Source organism: Theropithecus gelada, chromosome 16 (genome assembly GCF_003255815.1).
Source record: "Theropithecus gelada isolate Dixy chromosome 16, Tgel_1.0, whole genome shotgun sequence".
NCBI lineage: Eukaryota > Metazoa > Chordata > Mammalia > Primates > Cercopithecidae > Theropithecus > Theropithecus gelada.
In genome coordinates, this window is record NC_037684.1 from 37,344,580 (window position 1) to 37,355,317 (window position 10,738).

At 46.4% G+C, this 10,738-nt stretch overlaps 1 protein-coding gene across 2 annotated transcripts in view; it reads left to right on the top strand.

Moving 5' to 3' along the window:
- DCAF7 (DDB1 and CUL4 associated factor 7) overlaps positions 1-10,523 on the top strand; it is a 35,804-nt gene extending 25,281 nt beyond the window's left edge. The window contains exons 6-8 of one of the 2 annotated variants that reach the window (XR_003116146.1): positions 1,446-1,563; positions 5,219-5,456; positions 10,447-10,523. Coding sequence is in view for 1 of the 2 variants with exons in the window: in XM_025361156.1 (XP_025216941.1) it covers positions 1,446-1,563; positions 5,219-5,391 (291 nt within the window). In the remaining variant the exon portion in view is untranslated. Of the gene's footprint in view, positions 1-1,445; positions 1,564-5,218 lie in introns of both variants that reach the window. The other variant, XM_025361156.1, reaches the window with a different exon arrangement.
- Positions 10,524-10,738: the final 215 nt, after the last annotated feature.

Here is a 10,738-nt window from a genome sequence, read left to right on the forward strand (position 1 = left end):
AGAAGGCTGCTTCTCAGTTGGAGCAGTTTGGCCCCTGGAGTATCTTTGGGAATGTCTGGAGACATTTTTGGTTGTCACAACTCTGGAGACACAGTTGGTACTATGGTATCTAGGGGGTAGACCAGGGAGGCTGCTAAATATCCTACAGTGCCCAGGACAGTCCCTCAGCAAAGTATATCCAACCTAAAATGACAGCAGTCCCGGGACTGAGAAAGCCTGATTTGAAACAAGAATTACTTGTTAAGAACTTTTAATTTTTGAAGAGTTGGAGTTGGCCAGGAAAAGCAATATCTAAAGAGTAAACCAACTCGTATGTGCCTATGGTGCTGAGTGAAAAAGCAGATTTTTCCCTTCTGTAGTCTGAACGGATTCATCCAGCTTCAGCAAACAGATGTAGAAATGGCATCTCTCTGGCTGGGCGCTCTGGCTCACACCTGTAATCCCAACACTTTGGGAGGCCAAGGCAGGCGGATCACGAAGTCAAGAGATCGAGACCATCCTGGCCAACATGGTGAAACCCTGTCTCTACTAAAAATACAAAAATTAGCTAGGTGTGGTGGCGTACGCCTATAGTTCCAGCTATTCAGGAGACTGAGGCAAGAGAATCGCTTGAACCTGGTAGGCAGAGGTTGCAATAAGCCGAGATCGTGCCATTGCACTCCAGCCTGGGAGACAGAGCGAGACTCCGTCTAAAAAAAAAAAAAAAAAAAAAAGGCTGGGCGCAGTGGCTCACACCTGTAATCCCAGCACTTTGGGAGGCCAAGGCGGGCAGGAGATTAAGACCTTCCTAGCTAACATGGTGAAACCCCATCTCTACTAAAAAAAAAACCCAAAACATTAGCTGGGCGTGGTGGCGGGTGCCTGTAGTCCCAGCTACTCGGGGAGGCTGAGGCAGGAGAATGGTTTGAACCCAGGAGGTGGAGCTTGCAGTGAGTGGAGATCGCATCACTGCACTCCAGCCTGGGTGACAGAGGGAGACTCTGTCTCAAAAAAAAGAAAAGGAAAAAGAAATGGCAGCTCTCTCTAGTCTGTTACTTGATAAAAGGTGAATTGTGGGTGGGGAGAATGCATTGGTTGTCCTTGGTTTGGTGGCGTTAGTGCCTTAGATTCTGCTTTGGCTGGGTTCTCATTCCATTCAGCTGAGATGCCTAGAATTCTTACCACGTGCACCTGCTGGGATCCAGGATTACCCAGACTCCTGTTGCCTGTTTCTGCATCTCCCCTACCAGTCTAAAGGCCCAGTGTTGCTCAAGATAGAGACTATAAACTACCCGTGTCCTTTGTCTTGTTTTCCCTCAATCCTATGAAAATCCTGTCTCTAATGTTCTTTAAATCCAGAAATGAAAAAGTTATGCCTAAAAAGATTTTTTGCATGTGGATAGTGTTTTTTGTGTTTTTCTGTGAAACTCTGACGATCCCAGGCCTTTTACTTATTATTTCCGCAGGTGGTGATTCTAGATGTCCGAGTTCCCTGCACACCTGTCGCCAGGTTAAACAACCATCGAGCATGTGTCAACGGCATTGCTTGGGCCCCACATTCATCCTGCCACATCTGCACTGCAGGTAATCATCGTGGGGAGAAAGGAATCTGGGAGGGATGGAGGAAATCTCTTGGCTCCTTAGAATTGTAGTTGTTACTGTTTTCTAAGGACGGTCTTGTGAGATTTATATAAAATGACTAGTTGGAGCCTCTCCACACTTGTGAAATTCAATCAGTACAAATTTTTAGACGATCTTGTACCTTCATGGACATCAGAGCATCTTCCATATACAATTTACATCATGTGTCAGTTACAGGCCTGTGCCTTGTACTGTCCCCCTGAAATCTGGGTGGCACAGAGGACTCAATTCCAGGAATATGGAGAAAGGGAGGCATCTCTCATGGATGTCACAGAATCTTTGGGACTGCGAAGATCAACATCTCCATGGGACCTTTCAGGTTTCACTTTAACAAACCGACAGTGAGCTCTAGACACATCGGAGGGCCTCACAGAACTTTGCCTGGTTGTGGTGTGTGACTTGTGGTTTTCATTTCACTGTTTCCCAGACCAAAGCAAGCATCCCTTACTGGCCAGGTGCAGTGGCTCACGCCTGTAATCCCAGCACTTTGGGAGGCTGAGGCAGGTGGATCACCTGAGGTCAGGAGTTCGTGACCAGCCTGACAAACGTGGTGAAACCCTGTCTCTACTAAAAATACAAAAAAAATTTAGGCATAGTGACACACAGCTGTAGTTCAAGCTACTTGGTACTGAGGCAGGAGAATCACTTGAACCCAGGAGGTGGAGGTTGCAGTGACCAGAGATTATGCCACTGCCCTCCAGCTGGGGCAACAGAGCGAGACTCTGCCTCCAAAAAAAAGAAAAAAAAGAGTACCCCTTAAAAATATGTTGGGCCAGGCACAGTGTCTCAGGCCTGTAATTGCAGCACTTTGGGAGGCTAAGGTGGGAGGATTCCTTGAGACCAAGAGTTCGAGACCAGCCTGGACAGTATAGTGAGACCTCATCTCTACAAAAAGTTAAAAAAACTATTTGGGTGTAGTGGTGAATTGCTGTAGTCCTAGCTACTTAGAGGCTGAGGTGAGAGGATCCCTTGAGCCCAGAAGTTTGAGGTTACAGTGAGCTATGATTGTGCCACTGCACTCCAACCTGGGCAACCAAGGAAGACTCTGCCTCTAAAATAAAGTTTAAAAAAAGGAAAGAAAGGCCGGGTGCAGTGGCTCATGCCTGTAATACCAGCACTTTGGGAGGCCGAGGCAGGTGGATCATGAGGTCAGGAGATCAAGACCATCCTGACCAACGTGGTGAAGCCCCATCTCTACTAAAAATACAAAAATTAGCCGGGCATGGTGGTGCGCGCCTGTAGTCCCGGCTACTTGGGAGGCTGAGGCAGGAGAATCGCTTGAACCCAGGAGGTGGAGGTTGCAGTGAGCTGAGATCGTGCCATTACCCTCTAGCCTGGTGACAGAGTGAGACTCCATCTCAGAAAAAAAAGAAAAGAAAAATATGCTGTTTGTCAATGCACTTTTATTGTAGAAATACTGCGAATCTGATATTGAAAATGAAAACAGTACAGAGGCATATTTAGAGCAAGGTGAAGGTCATCTTTTCTCCTTGCTATATCATTTCTGCCTCCATCCCACTCTGCATAGATGACCTCTGTCAACAGGTAATGTATCTCCTTCCAGACCCTTTTGGTATACATTCGGGGGTGTACATCCACGCCCTCAAATACAACTATATACCTCTTCCTTTTGCACTGAGAGGATTGTGTCCTAGCCCTGTGGTGGTTTATTGCTTAACTTTTTTAGTGTGTTTTTTTTCTTCTCCTCACTAATCAGTAGCCTTATAATGGACAAGATTCGTTATGGAGTCCAAGAAGCAATGTACTGTGGTGTTTTTCTGCCATTTGAGCATTATTTGGAAAGCATGAAGCTTTTCCTGATTTTGGCCCTCTGCTCATGCCTGTATGTCTCCTTGAAGAGCAGTTGGGGGCCTGCTGCTGCCTTCTGTACCTCAGATTGTGGTTTGTCTTCTTCATTATTGCCTTTTTTTTTTTTTTTTTTTTTTTTTCCCAGCGGTGTGGATAGGGAGGGATACAAGAAGCAGAAAAGAAAGGTGTCATCCATTATTCATGGAAAGTAGGACTGGCCCCATAGAAGCCCCATTTTCTGCTCCTGGCTTCTCCCTTTGTCTGGCTCGCTGTTTTGTGTGTTGCATCTGCCTTGAGCCCCTTCAACCGAAGGAACTGTTGCTCAAGTGTGCTCAGTTGAGCATTGAGGAAAAGGGGCTTAGTGCTTTAGAGGTGCAATTCCCTGACCTCTTGGCATTGATTATCCCTGGGAGAGGGATCTTGCACCTGGCCCAGATTATGTGGCCTTGGCAGGAGACTGGTATTGCCCACATTTGGCCTATTAGGGTTTAGTTTATTCAGATTTTCTGTGTATGTGAGACCAGCTTTCATCAGAATGTATGGCAGAGTCAGGGTACACTGCAGCTCTGAAGGCCATTGCCTTTTTTTTTCTTTTTTTAAAATTAACTTACTATTTTGATTATAAAAGTAATATAGGCCGGGTGCAGTGGTTCATGCCTGTAATCCCAGCATTTTGGGAGGCCGAGGCAGGAGAATCGCTTGAACCTGGGAGGCGTTGGTTACAGTGAGCTGAGATCGCACCATTATGCTCAAGCCTGGGTGACAGAACAAGACTCCATTTAAAAAAAAAAAAAAAGTTATATAAGCACATTACGGATCACTTAGGAACTAGAGAAAAGTAAACGTAACTCCTAAGCTTGTCATCTTAGTATTGCCATCATTCTCATTTTAATATATTTCCTTCTAGTCATTTTTTGTGTGCTTTTATATATTTAAGGTGATTACCATCTTTCTGGTGTTTCCCATAGCTATTTTCTTGGATTTTTTTTTTTTTTTTTTTTTTTGAGATGAAGTCTCACTCTGTTGCCCAGGCTGGAGTGCAATGGCACCATCTTGGCTCACTGCAACCTCTGCCTCCTGAGTTCAAGCAATTCTCCTGCCTCAGCCACCCGAGTAGCTGGGATTACAGGTGTGCACCACCACATCTGGCTAATTTGTAATTTTTTTTTTTTTTTTTTTAGTAAAGATAGGGTTTCACCATGTTGGCCAGGCTGGTCTTGAACTCCTGATCTCAAGTGATCCGCCTGCCTCGGCCTTCCAAAGTGCTGGGATTACAGGTGTGAGCCACCATGCCTGGCCAGGAAAGAATTTTTTAACAGCACATACCAACACTACTTTGTCAGTCTTCTTCTATATAACAACTCACTGAAGCATAAATGCCCATCAAACAGGGAAGAAACGCTCTTATTATATTGAATGATCAGGAGGGATCTTTATAACCACTGAAGTATTTTAAGTGGCTACAAATGACATGTTTGGTATCCCCTTGTCCACTCCTGATACCTGACCCAGATGAGAAGGACTCATTCGTGCAGTGGATAGAGCCTGGGGACATCTGGGAAATGGAGTCAGGGCCTAGATTTGAGTTCTGGCTCTGCCACTCACTTGGCTGAATAGCGCCTTAACATTTCTGAATCTCAGTTTCCTCATCGATAAAATGGGGGCTTAACATAGAACCGCCGTCACGGGGGTGCGTGCTTTGTAAACTGTGAATTGCTCCTGAAATGCAGGGATCATCATCCCCATTGCCTCACTTGTGACCCTGCTTGCTGGCTTTCTTTGTCCCTAGCGGATGACCACCAGGCTCTCATCTGGGACATCCAGCAAATGCCCCGAGCCATCGAGGACCCTATCCTGGCCTACACAGCTGAAGGAGAGATCAACAATGTGCAGTGGGCATCAACTCAGCCCGACTGGATCGCCATCTGCTACAACAACTGCCTGGAGATACTCAGAGTGTAGTGTTGGTGGCGCTGTGCCCACGAGGCAGGGGCTTTTGTGTTTCCTGCCTCTGCCCCACCCCCAAAGTAAGAAGAAACATGTTTCCAGTGGCCAGTATGTCTTTCATTGCTTTGCACCCACTGTTACCAGAAGCTGCTCTAGGAGTTCCTGGCCAGTCACCCCATCGCCCTCTGTGGCAGACTCAGTGCTGTGTGGCGCCTCCTCAGCCCAGGGCTGAGTTTTAAGATTTTCTCTCCTTTCCTCTTCTTCTTTGGTTCCTCAATTAAAAATGTGTGTATATTTGTTTGTCAGGCATTGTGTTGAGGAGCAGTTCACACACTGGCTGTGTCTATTCCTCTGCCCAGGTGTCTCTGTCTGTTTGCTGCCCAAGGCAGCAGCCCACGTCTCGTCCATGTCCATGTTCGTTTAGCACTTACGTGGGAACAAATACCAATTTGTCTTTTCTCCTAGTATCAGTGTGTTTAACAAATTTTAACTTTGTATATTTGTTACCTATCAGGCTAATTTTTTTATGAGAAGAATTTTAATCTCCTGGCTCATTTCTTTGTCTTATAGTCCTCCCTCTTTGCACCTTCTTCTCTTCCCTCAGTGCCTGGAGCTGGTACTGGGCCCCTGGCCCCATGAGCAGTTTGCCTTCTTGAGTCACTGCCTGAGTAGTACACACCTGACCGGGAGTCCAAACCACCTTGGTGCTCTGAAGTCCACTGACCATCACACCTTTCTTAGCCTGGCTCCTCTCAAGGGCATTCTGAGCTTCTAAACAGACATAGGAAGCCTGTGTTTACCCTGAAGCACCACTGTCTAGCCCCATTGGTTCCCACTGGGAGCATGGTAGAGCTGAGAGAGACAGGCTCTCAGGGTACCTGACTTGAGGGGAATTGTTTCAGGAAGCTAACTTCAAGCATATTTCCAGTACATTCTTTCAGAGTCTGTTTTTCCCTCCAAATATAAGCCCCAGGCCATTACATTTAGTGTCTTTTCAATGATAGGCAAGAATGATATCTGAGTTGAACTTCGGTGCTTCTGTTGGTTGAGTTTACTGTGCCTGGTAGTATATTGGGCACTCTTTGGATTGAGTGCTCTGAGGTGAGAGAGTCTTCCTCAGAGGCATCCTGCCTGTGCTTCCAACCCTGAACAAGACCTCACATAAGAGATGGACTGATCAACTGTGGCAATCCCGGGCTGTCAGGTGGATAGATAGCTAAAAAGCATTATACTGTGGGTAATGAAAAGGGAGGAAAAAAAAAAAAAAAGAAGGAAAAGGAATTATAGACCCCCAAGGTTAGCCAGTTAAGAGCTTTCCCCACACCTGCCAATCCCTCTCTCCCCCATTTAGGTTCTGAGCAGTATTGGACTTGTAGCCTGCGGTTGTCTTTTGACTTGCAGGCCGCAGGTGTCTTTCCGTTACGTGAGTGAGTTCCATGGAGGAGCAAGTGTGTGATTCCACTGTTAGATGAACCCTTGGGGCAGGCAGTTTGGGACGTGCTAGGGGGTGGGGTGGGGGGGAAGAAGTTGGCTGGTTCCTTGTGCTCTGCTCCAACCTGGAGGTTTTTAAGTCCCTCTGAATTGCTCATCTGAGATTAGTAGAGTAGCGGGCCTGAAGGAGATGATTTTGTCCTCTTTGGCTCTCACCTGCTTGAGAAGCAAAACAGTGAACTTTGTTCTTCTGGGCCCTTAAGCTTTTTTGGTTAAGTCTTCCTTTTCAGAAGTAGATGTCATTGTATGCCAAAAGTCTAGCTGTTTGCTTTACCATACAGGGACCTGTCCCAAGAAAAAGGCTCTTTTTTAGCCAGGGTATTTCCCCTTCTACCCTTTTACTTTGTTGTTCTGATTTTAGGACTCTGGCTGGCCATGTGCTTGCAGTTGCCTCTCCTGCATTTGCCACTGGATTTGCACTGCATCATTTGGAGATATAAAGCGAGCAGTTCTTGGTCAGAACCCTCCTCTGCTTTTCGTTGTGTTTGAAATGGTTACTGGGTCCTTCTCTCAAGGGTAGCAAGGCCAAGCTGATGGCTGCTTGTTTAGGAGGCCATCAGTTCCTTCTTGTGGAGAATGGTCTGAAATGGAAGTCAGTGGTAGAAGGGGCTGGTCTGCCAGGCAGGGCTTACATCCACTGAGTTCTGAGATTCCTTTCCTGATCTGCACCTAATCTTGGTCTGTATGGTGGAATTTGTCAGCTGGAACTCAGAAACAACAACTTGAAAAAAATAATAATAATTAGAGTATATTTGCGTAAGATAGATATTTACTCTGGAAACCAACAACTTTTGAGATTTCCCTTGCCCTGTGGACGCCCAGCCCCTGTCATCCTTCCTTAGGTCCTGCAGTGCAGTCTTCCCCTGAATCCCACGGAGGACCCAGGGGAGACTCCACCCCCCTAAGCAAGCACACACACATACTCACAGTTGGTGAGTTGCTGGTCTTCGAATCCCAGCTCTCTTACCCTCCCTTTACTTCACCAGCCCGACAGCCCATGACTTAGGAGGGGATTTCTCCTGTCTCAGGATTTAGAAAGCCTCTAAGCCAGCCATGCTCCAGAAAGCACAGATCTGTTGTAGTTGCAAAAACAACTCTCTGTAATTTGTTGAGGTTCTCAAATTGACAGCCAGCGAGACTGGGTGGGAGGCCCTGGATCTGTTCTCGCTGACTGCAGGAGGAGCAGCCGCTAGGACTTTACCAGGAAGCCCACGTGGAGGCTCCGCCAGGCTGTGGCCCAGCTGGTGATGGCCCTTTTGCTCTTGGCAGCCTGAGGCACAGCTGCCTGTATTGTCCTCATCTGTTCTGACGGAAGGATGGAGGTGCTGAATAAATTAGGCCTCAGGCCTCTACCACCAGAGAGCCTTCTTCAGAATGGGTCCAGGTCATTCAAGGACCTGAAGTTTTTATGCTCAGGAGCATTGGAATCCTCTTCTTCTAGGGAGGAATTAGCCTGCAAGGTTAGGACTTGAAGAGGGAAGATATTTAATAACTGGGCGAGGCTGGGCACGGTGGCTCACACCTGTAATCCCAGCACTTTGGGAGGCTGAGGCAGGCAGATCACGTGGTCAGGAGATCAAGACCATCCTGGCTAACACGGTGAAACCCCGTCTCTACTAAAAATACAAAAACAATTAGCCAAGGGTGGTGGCGGGCGCCTGTAGTCCCAGCTACTTGGGAGGCTGAGACAGGAGAATGGCGTGAACCCAGGAGGCAGAGCTCGCAGTGAGCCGAGATCGTGCCACTACACTCCAGCCTGGGCAACAGAGCAAGACTCCGTCTCAAAAAAATAAAATAAAAATAACTGGGCAAAAATTTCTTATAAATCCAGGATTGGCTGTCAGAGAACTGGCTAAGATTCAGGAAGAAATAAAAAATTCAGACTCCTACAAAGTTTTGATGACAACTAGGGCCGAAATTTTAGGAGGAGATGTAGGATGCAGGAGAAAATAAAAATGTTTTCTTTAAATCAGAGGAGGAAATAGTAGAGGTCAGTGAAGGTCTGGGGTAGGAAAACATTCAGACTGTCCATTGTATGACTGTGGAGTGAGACTGCCCTTAGCCTGGGTCAGCCTTCCTGGGCCATAAATTGGGCATCTGTGATGCTAGGTAACTATGGGAACAAGATGACAGCTCAGAGCAGCCATGGGTGATACTTGGTGGTAAAAAACCTACAGGCGTTGGGGGTCCCATGATTGTTCCAGACCATGGCTCTTCTTGGTTGTGGGTTTGTTACAGAGCAGGAGAAGCAGAGGTTATAACAGTTACGCAGACTTTCCCCTCCTTTTTCTCTTTTCTCTTCCCCTTGCCTTTCCACTGTTTCTTCCTGCTGCCCCTGGGCCTTGAATTCCTGGGCCATGAAGACATGTAGGAGCTGCAGGGTTTACCACATGTGGGAGGGCAGCCCAGTACTGTCCCTCTACCTTCCCTTCTTTGAGAATATGGCAACCTCTTCCATTCCTGGCTTGGGGTAGGGGAGACCATTGAAGTAGAAGCCTCAAAGTAGACTTTTCCCTTTACTGTGTGTACTCCAGGACGAAGAAGGAAGGTCATTCTTGATACTTAGATTGGTTTTCCCAGGGAAGAGGGTGGAGCAGAGTAAAGTCACTGTGAACCCTGGGCCAGGTCCTGGCTGGGCCAGCTCCTGAGAGCGTCTCGTGTTGCAGAGCCTTGCCCACTTCACCCACCTGCACCCTCTCCCCCTCCCACGGTATCACTGCTGCTAATGGTCAAAGTCAAATGTGTGGCCACATGGGATGGGCCAGGTCCTCTCAGGCTACTTTCTGGATGTCATTTTTAAAATATGGGAACATGCAGGTGCCTTCCCAAAGAGGCTTGGACTGGTATTATATCCAACCAGAAACAAATAAGCTTAAGAAAGTTTAAACTCAAGAAGAAATATGTTGACAGTATGTAACAGCTGGAAAGTTTATAGGCACCCACCTTTGGAAGAACCCAGTGATTATGAACTTGTGATATCTACTATTTAAAAGAAATGTTCTCACCTTGGGTTGATTATGGTGTACCATGTGTTATGAAAATTGTTGAGCTGAAGCTTTGAATCGCTTTAGTTGAGTCCGACTCACTTGCTTTGGTTCCTGTGTATTTTATTACCCCTCTTGTCAGTGACTTTCCTTCCCCACCCCACCCAGAGTGAATTTGTAGCATGATTGTGTAAACCTCTGTGTAGAAAATGGAGATTTCTTGCTCTGAAATGTTAAGCTCTAACTGATCCATTTATGTGCCCTTTAGCCTAGTATGTCTGAACTTCCATTCTTGTTATATATTTAAACTTTCCCTCTATATTATAGGTTTTGTGGCATCCATGGTCAGGTGGAGAGGAAGCTGCCCCTTGCAGAACTGTACTGTAATATTTTTCTTTTATAAATATTTTCACAGGACTGATTGTACACAGGGCTTGTAATAAAATTTTAACACTGTGCTGTGAAACAACTATGGGGAATCTCCATTGAAGGCTACTTCAAGGGCACCTGAAAGTGGAGTGTTATAGCTATGACTTTCTATTTCTTGTTTCCTAAGTAAATTAAACCTAATTTTCACCCTTTCATTCTGTTTCAGCCTCCTGTATAAGAAGTACCGTATTTTCTGCCCATCATACTTTGTAATAAAACTTGAACATGTATAGATTGACTGAATTGCTTTTTGTGACGAATTCAGTTCTTCCCATTTTGTCACTTTGGTCATGTTCCATAGACAGTGGCAGTGCCCCATCCCGAACCGGGCAGTCTACTCATCACCTTTTATATCCTGTTTGGTCATTCACTTGTTATTCAGTGGAGCACCTCCTCTCTGCCAGGGGACATGGGCCTCAAGTTGGTTGCAGTCTACCAGAGGAGACATTGACATAAAT